The sequence below is a fragment of the Drosophila ficusphila genome, unplaced genomic scaffold (assembly GCF_018152265.1).
Source record: "Drosophila ficusphila isolate 14025-0441.05 unplaced genomic scaffold, ASM1815226v1 contig_607, whole genome shotgun sequence".
NCBI lineage: Eukaryota > Metazoa > Arthropoda > Insecta > Diptera > Drosophilidae > Drosophila > Drosophila ficusphila.
In genome coordinates this window covers 2,594,051-2,609,658 of record NW_025064537.1, presented here as the reverse complement: position 1 = coordinate 2,609,658, position 15,608 = coordinate 2,594,051, and the positions used below count along the sequence as shown (strand labels likewise).

Sequence of the window (15,608 nt, the reverse complement as noted above, 5' to 3'; positions counted from 1 at the left end):
ATATTTACAGCCATTTGTTTCTACGTGGTTTGTACCGCATCCTGGAATCTATTATTGTATGTTGCAATTTAAATTTAATATAACCAACAAATAACGAGTAAATTTAAAAGCAAACTGACAGATCTGACGGTAGCTAAGCCGGCATCACTACGCATGAAAAGAAGCACCTGCGAGGTTGCCAGATCGCCAAATGCAACTCATGTGGTTGATTCGAAGAGGCAGTTTCACGATCTCGCAATGGCCAAGATTTTACAGAAATATATAAAATTCACGGCCAAAGAGCTGGAAAACTACGCTAGCAGCACAGGGTCCTGCGTGCGGCGTATCAACACGGACATGCATCTGGCGATGGGTCCGTACGGTTTGGCCAGCTTCAAGAACTCTCTCCACGAGCTCCTCATTCGCACCAAAGTTGGATTCTACGACTCGAACTTAAATGGGATTGTCCTGGGCATCAAGAACATCAAAGTGCTGGGTCATACGGCTGGACTGCGCGCAGACGATCCCACCATGCACCTGGTCATAAACGCAGACTTTTACGTTTTCCGGCCTGAGAAAGGTGCCATTCTAGACGGCGTGGTGCGGCACATCTCCAGGCACCAGGTCAGCGCAGTCATCTACCGAGTCTTCAACACCACCATTCGATTTACCAACAAAGGCAAGAGTCGTGAGGACATTTCCATGGAGCAGGTGATAAAGTTTCGCATCAAGAATTTCGACATCAGCAATGTTATGCCCTACATCGAGGGAGAACTCCTGCTGGAGGAGAGCGAGGAACCGAAGGTGGGTTGTTTCCAAAATGCTATGGTTAAGTTTAAATCTGTGAAAGGAATCTTAAGGGTCTTAGATAGTCCTTTGTCCTTCTTCCCTAAGATAGTGTTATGTTTTTGCATATTCAAGTAGCTTAGCTTCCATTAATATTATTAAAGTCGTTATTAAAGAGGATAAGACGAATTTTCAAAGGAATTTTAACTTGTAGCTTGAAACATTTTTTTGAGATATCTGTTATACCGAGGTAAAGGCTAGATGCTAGAAATATACAAAAACTACTTTAAATACAAAGTCAGTTTCAACAAGCGTTCATTTATATACGCAACCAATTTAAAAATCGTCTGAATATTAACCGATTTTTGTTTCTTTCCCAATACAGAATACGTCCATAAAGTTTGGGAGTCCCGAACCCGAGGAAAACGGTGTTAAGGAAGAGAACCCCGATGAAATGTTGGATGCTCTTTTAGAGGAAATAAAGAAAGAACCAGATTTTGCGCCAGGCAAGGATTCGTCAACAAAGAAAGCTCCAAAGAAACGCAAGAATGGTGAAAACGGTGTCACAACAAAGACGAAAAAAGTTAAAAAAGAAATAAAAAACGAGCCAAAATAGCTTTAAAATTATTCGTTTTTAGCATCTCTGTATAGTACAAATTAATTTAATATCGAAATGTAGAAATTCGATAAAGTATGAGATCAAGATGGTAATGGCTTTGTATATTTTTCAAACGATTCTTTTCCTCCACCGCTCCGAAAATTGTATGCCCAAGATACCTATGTTTCAATTTATTTACCATCCACTGAATGCCATGAATGATACCATATAGTTCAGTTAAAAATCATGAGATTGAGACAGTTTTAAAATGTGAATATGAATACTTTGTAATACATATGTATTTCATACAAATAGAGTCAATATTTTACAATACATTAAATACAGTATGTGTATCATAGTTATAGTATCTGGTTTTCTTTTACAAATCATTAAAAGCTTGTTGTCATATTATTTTGATTTCGCTAATTATTAAATAACAAGCAAGTAGAATAATATGAGATTCTAATCGTACACCAAAAAGTAACATAAACTATACACACAATGATAACACTTGAAAAAATATCCCTACATAATATCTTCTCAATCACGCCTACAAGGAACATTTACATAATGTACAAACATACACAATACAGTTACAACGATTTTTGCATTGAGGTTGAGAAAACAGAACTAACCTATTTTGGTTTTCTTTGGCAGAAATATAGGGCAGTGAACGGGAATAAATAGAGGAATAAACGTAGGTGAAGTCAACAGGAGTCGAACTTATCGATCTAACATTTAGGAAAGTAAGAAAATAATTAAAATACTTGTGAAATAGAAAAGCTCAGGTCGAACGAGTTCGACAAAATAAGTAACTAGATAAATACTTTAAACTAGGCTCACAATTGGTTACTAGAAAGGTTATGATTGCTAGACTGAGATTTCCTGAATATGTACACGTTTCTTGCCGCTGCTGCTCCCCGATCCTGTGGCGGAACTTCCGCTCGCTCCCGTTTGTCGCAGGATTCCAGTCTGCTGCTGCTGCTGCTGTTGTTGTTGTTGTTGGGCGGCTAGGAAGGATCGAGGTGGTGGCGGCGGCTCAGGGATGTCGTCATCCCGGGTGATTTCGCAGTCGTTCCCGGCCGCCGCCTTGACAGCCTCCTCTATCGCCTTGAAGGACATCTGATCCGAGGACTGGACTGCGTAATCGAACTGCTGCGGACTGTTGAACTGCAGCGTGGTGTCCACGAAGGAGCCCCGCTTACTGCTCATCGCCGACGTGGACTCCATGACCGTCGGCAGGGCGCTGTAGGTGACCATTTCGATGGGATCTCCTGGCTTGGTCTTCAGCAGATCCAAAGTGCTCGTGGAGCACGGACCCCAGGTGTCCATCATCAGGGAGGTCTGGCCGGTGGAGGAGGAGGGGGGCAGTTCCACCAGCAGCTTCTCCTCTTTCAGCTGCTTGGTCTTCTCGTCGTAGCAGCTGTACTCCCCGAACACCACGCCCACCCCGCCCTTGCCCTCCACAACGGATCCGCTCAGAGTGTACGCATCCGCCAAGTCACCTGGACCGGGACCACCGGCTCCTCCGCTGCCGCCCATCAAGGCGTTCAGCTTCAGTATGCTGGAGTTCTTGCTGTTGTCGCTCTCCTGCAGCTCCTCCTTGGTCTTTGCATCCCGAGCCCGCTTCTCGCGCTGATGATAGATGCCGGCGAAGATCAGGACATTCAGGATGAGCAGGAAACAGCCCACGGCCACGGTGGCTATCAGAGCGGTGGTGTAGCTCTGGAACTGTTTCCCTCCAAATCGCCGAAGCAGCTCCAGGTTGCCAATGATCCCAGTCGAGGCGGTGGCCAAGTCCTTTTGAGTCTCGACGCGTGTGATCCCTGTTCTGTTGTCCTTTGGCGATTGGGTGGTGGTTAACTCCGACACGGACATGGCTCCATCGATGCCGCACTCTGGAAGGGATTCAAGGAATATTTAATGTATTTGATATTCCCTCCCATTTTTCCAACTCACCTGTAGTGGTTGTTGCTCCGGTGGCAATGGGATTTAAGGCCTGCGTGGCATTTGTACTTGGACTCTTCGGAGGAGGCGGTGGCGTAGTTGTCCTGCTCCTCTGCATGATGATTATGGTATCGTCCTCCGCCGGCTTCGTTTGCAATTGTGGACGCACCACACCTAATAAAATAAAGGTTTAAATACATATTAGGTACACTTTTTCATATTCAAGATTCAAAATAGGTTTTACCCTCATAGAGATCCCTGTTGTTCATGTCATCCTGGAACTGATGATGTCGCATCGACTGGTCGTTAATGTTGAAGTGGCGATGCAGCTGAGGGATGAGGTTCAACCACATGGACAGCTTATGGCCGCGATAATGGCTCTGAATGTTGGCCTTATTGCCTGGAAAGTTAATTACAGGAACATAAAACAATTAAAGTATTATACTCGAATTATATGTATTTAAGGGACAACTTCTATAATTTTGTGCTGGAATTTAAACACGATACCACCAAACGCAAAAAAAAAGATTAAAAACTACGAAATTGCATTCTGTAATATCAGAAAACTTGAAGACAAAAATTAATAACTTATATGAAACATTCAATTTTGAAATCCTACCTAAAGAAATAAAAACCACAATCTTATTTAAAATGTTTCAATCTCATGCAATAAAACTGCGGCTCCTTGATTGTCGCTTACCCAATTCCACGTACAGCTGGTTGACCACATCGTAGGCATCCCAAAAGGGCAGCTCGTCGCCATCATAGCTGCCCACATCCCGCTCACTGGACACTCCCAGTTGGGTGAAGGCTGCTGCATCGTTGCTCCGCAGTCTCCTTCGGATGTAGGATCGCTTCTCGTGCATCGCGTTGCTCCGGCGCTGGTTGTAGATCACGGCCAGATTGAGGGCCTCGCTAAGATTGGGATGGGTCAGTCCAGTGGAGCGTTTTTTCTGCTGATGCAGGTCTTCCACGACCTCGTTTGGATTGGGCAGCGACGATTTTGCCGTGGCTTGATTAGGATTGCTGTGGGTTGAAAAAGGGTTTACTCAGGAGTTCAATTATAATGCCTTAGCTAAATACTAATGTTGAAAAACTGAGTTAAAAAGCTAATATCTTATTTATAAAACATATTAAAATAATTGAAGAATATTAACAAAATAACCAAGCTTACCCAGTTTTAGCGAAGTTGGATAGGTATCGCAGCATCAGTCGCCCGATTTGCCGCTCCTGAGTGGTGTAGTTGTGGGGGAAGAGCGGGGACATGGGCAGACCCAACCAGAAAGGCACATCTTCGCCGCGCACGGAGCCGGTTCTCTGAGGAAACCAATTGGGGTTAGATAAGGAGTTGGACAAGTTTCGCCGAGTGGATCGGGCCACCAACCTGCGGGTACTCCTCCTCGACGGTTTTGTGTTTAAAGTGCAGGAAATAAGCCCGGCCTCCGCGCAAGCTGTGCATGTAGCCCAACTTAATGAGTGGAGAGGCCGTGTGGCCATCGCTCAGGAATTGCAGGGTGGCGTCTCGGGAACTAAGAGGATTACGTATGGCCTTCTCCCAGTCGGTGTACTCGTTCTGCCGTAAATTAAGTTTGGCATTTTAATTAGCTCAGCAGATAGAGTCGGGCAATTTGAGTCAAGGGTCTTAAAACGGAAAGGAACGTTGAATGGCACTCACCTTCAAAACGGCAAATATCTCGTTCAGATGATAGTGAAAGTTGTTGCGCACAAAAGTGCGCAGGATGCGATCCCGTCGAGTCTCGTTGAAGCCGAATTCCAGGTCTTGGGCACTCAAGTCCAAATACGACTCCACAGATGTAAGGCAGAAAATGAGGTCTCGTTTCGGAAAGTTTGCATATTCAATTCCTGAAGTACTGTGAACGCAAGGGGAGCCATTAAATAAACATACGCTCTCACATTGCATTTAGTATTGTATTCAAGTACCTAACAATAGCTGAACCCAGGGGCAACGTCGTGCTGCCCATGGGATTGGCGCCGGGCGATATTACAGTGCCATCCACAAACGGAGCAAAGCCCACCAGGAATCTACAAGGTTTTAAGTTAGATAATATACATTTTCCATCAGGTATAAATTGAAATGAGAACATAATTAACGGAAAAGAAAATGAGGCCAACACTAATAACTTAATGTAAAACAATTCAGTAAGAAACTTGCTCGGACTGTCTTTTAAGAATCTTGTTAAACGAAGTATTTTTGAAATGACTTCATTTTAGATATTTTAGTAAGTCAATGGTTTTGGTATGGCAATTTTTGTATTAATTCTTATATAAATTAATAGAATTCTTCATTTTTTTCATAATTTATTAACTTATTTAATTTAAGTTTAACTATATATACTATTTACTAAACAACAACATCAAAAATTAATTCAATAACTTTTAATAATCATAAGTATGTCATATAATAATAATTTGATAGTTTGCAACAGATAATTTACATGGTTGCATAAATTACTACATATTTCAAAATAAATAATATTGAATTCAGGGGGATAAGTTTTAAGCAGCCATTAAAATTATTTATTTATTTTTTTTATTTTGTTTTTGTCGCTTAAAACCTTTCGGCTTCGACGAACTCCGAGTAATCGGCCTTAAAACGGAAAACATGCCCATCTAAAGGATTAATGGAATGTGGGACGTACCGGGGATGATCCACCTTGACCGCCAGCAGTTCGGCGACGCTTTTGGTGCGGAGGCAGGGGGCCAGGTCGTCATACAACATGTCGCCATGGCAGCCAGTCTGCTCCGCCACACGCCGCTTCACAAAGAGCGGATTTTTCTGAATGGCCCATGGGGAAAGTGCAGAGCCGCTGACCAGAACTGTACGCTGTATTAAATCTGGTGAAAGGTTTATCATTATTCATTGAGCCTCAACGAATCGATTCTGAAACCTAGTTCCCGCTTTGGACTCCAGTTAAATGTGCTCATATTAAATATTGATGTCAATTGTACATTTTTGACCTTTTAATGCGTGTCATAAAATGTTAATTTGCATTGCCATAATTTAAATATATTGAAAATGTAGTTGATTCGTTATTAATTCAAAGAAAACTTTTGTTGAAATTTTTTTCATAAACATAGGATGAAAAATAAAAAAATTTTTATATTCATAGGTTATCCACATATAAGGTTATATTAAATCTATTACTTAAACCTTCCCGAAAACTGTGAAAACAAAAAATCGAACCTCAAGATTTTAGCTCTTTTGATAATGAAGAAAATGAAGCGAAGGTAAGTTGATATCAGAGCACCTGAACAAAAGAGCTTTGAAGAACAAGAAAATAGTTTTCTTTTCAATTGCTGCTAATTAAGTTTGAAAAGGTGTCGAAAATGGGAACAGGTGATATGGAATGGGGATTTCCTACCACTCGCCACTGGGGAAACCACCAGGATGTTGGCCAGCACCGCTCCAGTTCCGTAACCCAGAAGTGTGATGCTCTGCGGATCTCCGCCGAATGCCGGCAGGTTTTCCTTGAGCCAGTGGAGACCCGCCACCAGATCCATCAGCCCGAAGTTTCCCTGGGCACTCTCCTTGCCGCCAGTCTTCAGGAATCCGAAGATCCCCAGACGGAAATTGATTGTCACGACGATGACGTTGCCGTGGGCAGCAAGTTCGGAGCCATCGTAGGGGTTCCCTGAGTTCCAGTCGAACGATTCGCCATGAATGAACACCACAGTGGACAACTTGGTCTTCGGTTCGCCAGCAGCATCATCGGTATTTCCTGAAAAACATGTAAAAGATAATTTTAAAATATTGTTTTGTATTGATATTAATAGATTTAAAGTATTTATAATCATTATTCATAATTTTACATTTAATTAGCAGATGATGGAGGCCATCAAAGTTGCCAAATCCGCAGCGCTTGCGGTTGATAATTAAGCACACTGCAATGCACTACGGAATTGAAAGCTTCAATACCTTTAAGAAAAAGCCAACAATAAGTTGTAGATCCCCACAAAAGCAAAGCCAGTTAACCAATTAATTATTCACCTAAGCTGCACTTGCAACTACACTTTCCTTAAAATATTGTACAGGTAAGTCAAAAATGAAATCTGAAACCTTGCCACGAGTGTATAAATGTACTTAAATTTGCAATTTTCATAGCTTGTTCCACATCCGCAGTATGATTGATTAAGCCACAATAATAATGAATAAATCTCTCGTGTCAAGCTTCACTTTAGCAGAAATACGTTTCAAATTTTAAAAAGCTTTAGTTTTCATCTCTTTGACCAGCTGCGTAAATTGTGAAAATGAAACATAGTTATCATACATAATAACAACCATTTTGCTTAACGCTGCATTGTTTAAAATAATTTTCTACATTCCTGTTTCGCACGAAATTTGACTTTTAATTAAATGGTTTTATGCCAACAATTAAATTCGGGACCAACAGGCACTAAACGGAAAAAAATATTCTCCTCTTTTCGATTAAAATAAAAACCTGTTTTCAGCTTGCGTAGTCGTGTTTTAACGGTAAAGCTAATTAAAATTAATTATTTCTGCTTTTATGGTGTTTTCCTGGTTGCCTTGCAACCAACTTTAATTTAATAATAAGTTTGTGCTTTCAAAAGTTTCGGATAATATAGTCGCTTTATTTTGTACTCGTTTATTTTTCAGCGAAAGTTGCAGTAGAAACAATCGCGACTACAAACAATGCGGAGCCTAAAGTATTATATTTCGTGTTTCATATATTTATACCAGATGTGTGTTTAAAAAAAAATGGCATCCGTTGCTTAAAAATAAAAATAACTCGATTATGATATAAATAGATTTAATTAATACTGGCAAGTCATATAAAAATGTCAACAAAGCTTTAAATATGAATGCATTTGTTATTTTGAAATTGAATAATTTATAAGAAAAGTGTATTTGCCTCTACTTCTATTACTAAAAAATTCTTATTTAATAATGACTACACCATCTCATTAAAAGTAGTAGGATTTCTGTACAAGCTGTTAAGGCCAGGAGTAGATTTCCCAACAGCTTTCGGCGTATTTGAGTGGCAGTATACAGAACAGGTCTCTGGAAGGCAATCAAGTTCGAAATTGGCACTTACGTCTCAGGCGGCGCGTCTCGTAGGGCACATAGATATTAAGGTATAAGCAGTCTTCCGATTGGTTCTTGAGCAGCGGCAGCAGGCGGCGCAGCTGGGCGAGGCGGGCGCGGGGAACCTCGAGGAGCGCCTCCGGTCCATTGGGCGGTATTGGGATGTTCTGCGGACAGACCGGCGAGAATCGATCCGCGCTGCGAACCGTTTTCCACGTCGAGGGTGTTATGGGGGGCATAAATCTGCAAAAGGAGCCAGCGGTCGTTTCGATAAGTAAATATTCCATTTCGGCCACATGGGCCACCAACTATCGCATCACGTATACGCATTGTGTGCCCCTCCACATGTACAGCTGAGGCCGAAAATAAAAGCGAGACATTTATTTATTTTCGAATGGTTTGTACTCAATTTATCGGTCGCCAAATATGGTTTTATGGGTAATGACAGAGATCAACGCTTAAAAAAGCAGTAATACATTTTGTCGTACTAAAAAATGCGAAATAAAATTTTTGATGATCACCGAAATTTGAATTTGAGCTGGGATGTTAAAGAAATTTTACTATTCAGTTTATTTTTAGAGGGATGTAAAAGGTTTATTTCTTTTGAGCTGTTAAAGATAATGTTATTATTTTCTAAAGGATAAGAATAATTTTAGTAAAAAGAGTTCATTAAGAATATGTTTTAATATCCAAGAAAAAGGTTTATGATTTATCGTTTTGCATATAAAATTTGAGAGTTCTCAGGACTAAAACTTGAGCCGCCACTGTAGGTAAGGGAAGTCGGCACTGATGTGTGGAATTTGCAGCGATTAAACCAAAAGGATTCGCGGGGCTCGTAAAACACAGAAACTAAGTACCGCCCATCAATCAAAATCGCAAACTGCTTTTGATTAATTGTGCATTTTATTGTTTTGCGTTGAAATCCATCGATCACGTGGCCGGATTGGATGATTGGATGAGCGAAGGGGACAGGCATCAGCGATAAATATGGCTTGGCTATGTTGATTTTATGACACGATAATTGACGCGAAACGTTTTGATTGTTTTTCCATCTTTGTGGCTAAAAGGAGGAGCCCCTCCGCCATTCCGACCGCCTTTCAGTCCATTTAGCCATCCGGGAAAAGGCAAACAATGGACCGCATAAACAAAAAGCTCGCGTTTTGCGGTGAGCATAATTTTTCAGATATACGTGACTTGGTTCGTGTGCTTTTCACGTTCCCCGTTTTTGGTAGCTACCAATCCTCTTCTGCACCTCCCCCTTTTCCCGCCTTTCCCCTCTTTTTTCCGCTTTTCCCCCTTTTCCCCCACCAGCGAAAACGCATTCGACATGTTCGCCAGCCAAAATTAATACTTTTCGGCAAAAAGTTACGCCATAAACTATTTATAAACGAATATAACAATTTTTGTTGCGAACTTTTTCTTTTTCGAGTGTTAACATCCAACGTTTTATTCGGTGTTTTATTCTTTTTTCGCGCTCGCGTACACAGAATTTTGAATTTCCCCGTTGCCCAAAAAAGTATGCTGTACTATATGTTGGGCAAAAGGCGAAATCATACAAAGCACTTTTGCAGGTTAGCTAACAAGCTCACTATATGTGTTGAACACATAAATAAGCGTCTAAAATATTAAAAGCTTTCAGCGGTATTCGATTTTCGTTCGATTATTTGCCTTGCTCTTTTGATTCCCCAGTGCCACTTGGTCTTTATTACTTTCCCTTTTCCATTTTCGATTTTTGATTTGGATGTGGTGCGTTTTTGATTAGAAGTGGTTGGCATTGGCGACAGATGCGATTGATTAATTACCTCTCGCCCGCCAGGATGTCGTGGCAGGAATCACGTCTTATCTGCCCACCGCTCTCGGGGGAGTCGTCTCTTGATTAACTTCTGTTTGCCGATTGCCGGCATCTGTTGCTGCATGATAATGAACCGCATTCATAAACGACTTCATTCCGCAGGCGTCACACTCTGCCACAGGAAGTAATTAAAGAACAATTTTCATGAATTGTGGCTAAGCAAACAACAATGTGCTGTGGCAGCGGTGGAGCTGTTGAAGGACCCCTTAAGTACTTCATCCAATCGCTTCATCAAACACACTTGTTGTTCGTGCATGTCACACGGAGCTTTCACTCCTTCCTTTCGAACACACACACACACATCGTTACGTGTGTGTGTTAGTGTGTGTTCCAGGACGAGTGAGAAAGTACCCAAGTGAGGGGAAACTTTTGTAATATCCCAGAAACTTCACTGGGGAGCTCGGCTTTCCGCTCTCGTTTCGCCGCCCAATGCCGTCAAACGGCGGCAATGGCTTATCGAACTTTTGCGGCTCAGAGGTCCTTGACGAGCTCCTGAGATCCTGGAGCCGTCAACTGTTTTGTTATTAATTGGGCGTGGAGCTGATTCCTCGCTGATTCCTCGCGCAAGGCAGTTGGCTGTTTTTAAAATCGCGCCACCCAAACTAACTCCCGGAAAAAAAACTTTTTAATTGTTACGTATACAGTGCAAAGTTGTGGATTAATTCGAAGTAGCACTTTGGCTTCATTACGAGCGGCTCCGTTTCCCCGTCCCTGCGGAACTTTAAATCCTCAAACAATGCTTTGGGATTTCCGTGGCCGGGGCCCGTAAACTTCTCACTTTCAGGCAACTCGAGCGTGGGAGGTCCGGACCCCAGATCCCAGAACCCAGACCCCGCCTCCGGAACCCAGAACCCAGATCCGCATAGTGCCAAGCGCCATCCACACACATATTTCATGAGAATAATTATTAAAATTGCTTCGGATAAAGTTGCGCTGCGGCCCTGTGTGAAAAAAGTTGTCCGGGAGCGGCGAGCCTTTCAGTCCGAGACGACCCCCATGTGGCGCCCAGATTGCGATAGCTCTGCTGGAGGTGGAGGTGATGCCAGAGGTGGTGCCGTGAGTCCCGGTCAGAGCAATGGCTTCCCAGGTAAAACACTTTAATTTCAGGCACAACAATCTTGGATTTCAATTTTGAAAAATATAGCTAAATCTATTTGATGTTCTATTAAATTTAAGTTAAATTATTCAATTATGCTTTGCAGGCTTAACTACAATAAACATTCAAAAATTCTGTTTGAAAATTTTGTGATAGTAATGAAATATCTTTATGGTTTATAGATGCTAAGTTTTGTATCTTGAAAAATGAATAAGACTTTCAAGTCCTTTCCTGAAATTCCTTTTATTGCCTTTTTAAGTATGAATAATTTTCTCAATAAAAACACTTTTGGTTTTAGATAGTCGTTTAGTAGGTTTAGAATTAATTCTTGAAATTCTGTGTGGGATTGTATATTCTTACGAGTATAAGAGGCTCTAATAATAAACTCAGCTTTGCTAAATATGGTCTTAATACTCTGGGCAGAGAGGGATTGCGTGTTACAAGCGCTTTTAAAATCCGCTTCAGGCACCAGACACAGAATCTACTCGGAGTTTCGCTAAAACAGAATGCTATCAATGTTTAATCCCAAGGCAAGGACCACCTATTTGGACTCACGTGAGTGTCACGTTGTCAGCGCTGCCGGGAAAGTTTTCACTTTGTGGAGGACGACCCCCCGGGGAGGTGTAATCTTGTGCCACACGAAGGTGCGACTCAACTGGCCGCGTTGCGACCCGATTCGACTCACCTGAGACTGCCCACGGGGGCGAGGCGTAGGGGATGCCCAGGAAGGCCTCCACCAGCGGCGAGGAGCGGACGACGATGCCCCGGAGCAGGCCGTACTTGGTCTTCACGGTGTTGCTGCCGCCGTGGAGGCACTCGCAGCAATCCGGCCAGAGGCTGGTGAGCAACAGCAGCAGGAGCAGGGTGCCCGCCTCCGGGTGTGCCGGGTGTCCTGCCGCGTGTCCCGCCGGGTGTCCCGGGTAATGGAGGTGTCTCCGCCGCGGGCTGCTGGCTCCTCCAGCTGTTGCCGGTGACACAGGTGACGCCGATGACGCCGATGACGCCGATGACGTTGCTGACGTTGCTGATTGCTGGCGCCTTTGATTGTGTTCGTCGGTTGTGGAATTCTCTAGAAATCTCTTTAATGTTATCAGTCTTATAATGCAAATTCCCGTTGCCATGATGCGGGCATCCGCCTCCCGTTCCGCTCCCCCCTTTGTTTCCGCTTCCTTCTCTGTCTCCTTTTCCTTTTCCGCTTCCTTTTCCGTTTCCGCTTCCGCTTGCCGCTCTTTATCCCGATCCTGTACATTCGCTTCCGCAAGCGTTGGCTGCGCAATTGAGGCGGCGATAGTTTTAATGCAAGCCATCAGGGAACCGAGGCAAAGTAAACCGTAAATGTGTAGAAAACGCGATTGAATTATCTTAGTTTGTGTCGTCGCAGAACTCGCCTCCTTCAATTGGCCCTGCCCCATTCCGATTCCGAATCCGTATCCGAATTGGAATCCGTATCCGAATCCGAATCCGCTTCCACTTCCGGTTGGCCGTGACACTTGCCGGGCTTCCTGGGCGTGCGAATCGAACTGTGACTGTAACTGTAAATGTGACTGTGCCTTGGACTTGGACTTCGACTTCGGGTTCGACTTGGACTTGGATGGCGAGTTGGGATCGCAGTGGGTCCGGGGCTGGGGATGGCAGGATGTGGGCTCCGCTTCATCTTGACAGCCGTCGTGCGCATGTTGAGCTTGTGATTCACGTACAGCGCCGTCATGGTTGGACCCTAACGCTTTGATTTCAAATATTATACACGGAACGTGTTGGCCTCTGCTCTATTAGAGCCGCAATTTCAGCGCGATGTCGTCCCGTCTGCGGAAATATCTGCAAATGTGAGAGAAGCAAATTTCCAGCATTAGCGAAAGCGGCAAAAACTCTGAAACGGGTGAACGGGCTAACCAATCGAGGAAGATGGGGTTAAATGGGTTGAATGGGTGTGCCGGGTGTGCTGGGTACTGGGAACTGGAAAGTGGGGTTCAGAGTTCTCCTTTTATGAGATTGCAGTCTACAGATTACAGATTGCTCTGCGGAGCGGAGTGCAGTTAGTGCCGAGCTGATCCGAGGCGGCGAGGAGAGGACCTTTTCGCTGTCAGGCTCCGGTCTTAACTGCGCCACGCATCAGAGCGTGGCATCCTTAAATAGCCTTGGTCAATGCATCCGGCCAAGCAGCAATGGAAGCGACGGCAGATGCGGCGATGGCACCACCAGCAGCCTGCACTTGCTATACTTGGCAAAAAAGGGGAGAGCTAAGGATCTCTCTAATAAATGTTATTATAGAAATTATGGAAATTCCTTAATTCCATAAAGAAAGGCTCAGTGAATGAATATCCGCAACCATTTAATGTGATACCACATAATAATTTCATTGTCTTCTATGATTTTAATACCAAAATATCTGCAGGTAGGCAAAAATAAAAAATGTAAAATTGCTGTAAAATTAAAAATCTTTGAACTTTATTATTTGTTCAAAGTTGAAGAACTATTAGAAATATGATTAAAATATTAGAAAACTATTTCCAAGCTAGTCATACATAAAAACTTCAAGGGGGTTAGTTAAATGGCTTATATATTTTAGACTTTAATTATTTAGCATTTGTATAAACAGAAAACAATTACAAAATGTAATATATATATAAATATAAAGCATATATTTTTTCATCACTTCCAAATATTTCTTATATTTTTTTCGGAATCATTTCTCAACCAGGATTGCTAATAACTGAGGCTTAAACTTTGAACCTGCCATCAACTCCACAGCTTCGTGGGTCAAAAGCGCTAAGTTTTAGGGGGACTCTTAAAGGGTAATGATGCCAAGTGGCATCTGGAGGAACGGATAAGATCTGCCTTGAACATTTTTCCGAGTGTTCGGTAATGCCGGAGCCTGCTTTGGCGCCCACTTTATGGCTGCCACCTCAGGTCGAGGCACGTTTGTGGTGTTGGTGTTGCTGTTCTTGTTGCTTTTGCTTTTGCTATTGCTGGTGGTGTTGGTGTTGTTGCAGCTGCAGGTGCAAAGCGCTTTGCACCGTTTGACCTCGCCTCCTGGCTCCAAGTCCCTCGTCCCCCTCCCCTTCCCCTCCCAGTGAACCAACCCATTGCCTTCGGTGAGCCTTTTGTGCCAGCCGGAGCATTGGATGATTGCAAACGTGTTGGGTCGCTGTGAACTAGTTCAGAGGATGTGTTTTATGGGAAGTAAAAAGCCGGTGATTGATGTTTGAATCGGTTCGAATGGCAATCTTAACGACAAGCGGTGATCTCTTTTGGGATTTCAATGGCTGTTTTATTTCCATTAAGCTCCGCATAAAACTATTAAACGGAAGCTAATCAGTAACAATTGCAAAACCGATCAAAGTAGACGACTAATTTGCTCTAAATAAATAGTGATTTATGGAATATAATACCAAGAAAAATGCGATGAGTTGATTAATTTTAAACATATTTTTAAAACTCATAACCCCTTTCCAAATAATTTCAACAGGCTTAAAGAGTTATTACGAAAAATGCGGAACCCATTAGCAAGGACCTGGCCTAAAAGGATCTGGCTGCGAGCATATTCGTGCATATTAACCCATAGAAATGCCTCCATTTGCATGGCAGTACGCATAACCCACTCACCACATTACAATGTTAATCCCTAATGTGGGCCCCGCAGAACGGGGTGGAGAGGCCCTATTTGGGTTAAGATAAAAATGTGTAAATCTGTCAACCTTTTAGGTGTTAATTTAATGTACTTAAACGCTGTCCCCGCCATAAGCACACGGCGGGCACTCGGAAAATGGTGGTGGTGGTGGTGGTGCCAAAACCGGACCCAAAGCCAAACCCAAAACCCGGAGTGGAGTAACACAAATGTTATGGACTCCTAAGCTCTTGTGGGCCTCATTAACAAATGCTACACGACGGTTCTGTTCTGCGGGTTCCAGCCATTTCAGTTGGTTCAGCCGCTTCAGGAAAAAGTAAAGGGGATGGGAGTGCTCGCACAAGCGGCCATATATCTTCGCCATGTTGGAGCAGAGCTGTTTAAATCCGTATATTTTATAAAGCTAAACAATTGGCGAAAATAAAACAATGCCAGAACGAACACACACTGCAGAGCGGCTGGAAACGAGACGAGCTGAGCTCAGTTGAGATGACTCCGGTTGAGCTGGGCTAAGCAAACATACATTTCACTAAATTGCAGCCATAAAACTAAAGTTTAACTATGCTGCGGACCCGGGAGTATTGCCCATGGCCCCCCCCTTTTCCACTTTTCCATTCCATAACCCCCCGTCCCCCCTCTATTATCCGGCTGTTGGAAAAC

General features: G+C 43.1%; 2 protein-coding genes across 2 annotated transcripts in view; one reads left to right on the top strand and one right to left on the bottom strand.

Moving 5' to 3' along the window:
- The first annotated feature begins 173 nt into the window (after window positions 1-173).
- On the top strand, window positions 174-1,476 carry LOC108088189 (DNA-directed RNA polymerase I subunit RPA43). Its single transcript, XM_017185889.2, has 2 exons — window positions 174-783; window positions 1,151-1,476. Exons 1-2 carry the CDS (start codon window positions 238-240, stop codon window positions 1,379-1,381), a joined length of 777 nt encoding a protein of 258 aa, XP_017041378.1. The 5' UTR covers window positions 174-237; the 3' UTR covers window positions 1,382-1,476.
- Window positions 1,477-1,644: 168 nt separating this feature from the next.
- LOC108088187 (neuroligin-1) overlaps window positions 1,645-15,608 on the bottom strand; it is a 29,833-nt gene continuing 15,869 nt past the window's right edge. Inside the window, 13 exon segments of the mRNA XM_017185888.2 lie at window positions 1,645-3,261; window positions 3,323-3,484; window positions 3,555-3,710; window positions 4,011-4,336; window positions 4,485-4,627; window positions 4,695-4,883; window positions 4,986-5,181; window positions 5,252-5,353; window positions 5,971-6,166; window positions 6,694-7,050; window positions 8,386-8,618; window positions 12,009-12,021; window positions 12,024-13,138. Coding sequence (XP_017041377.2) covers window positions 2,234-3,261; window positions 3,323-3,484; window positions 3,555-3,710; window positions 4,011-4,336; window positions 4,485-4,627; window positions 4,695-4,883; window positions 4,986-5,181; window positions 5,252-5,353; window positions 5,971-6,166; window positions 6,694-7,050; window positions 8,386-8,618; window positions 12,009-12,021; window positions 12,024-12,735 — 3,813 coding nt within the window. The 5' untranslated portion in view covers window positions 12,736-13,138 and the 3' untranslated portion in view covers window positions 1,645-2,233.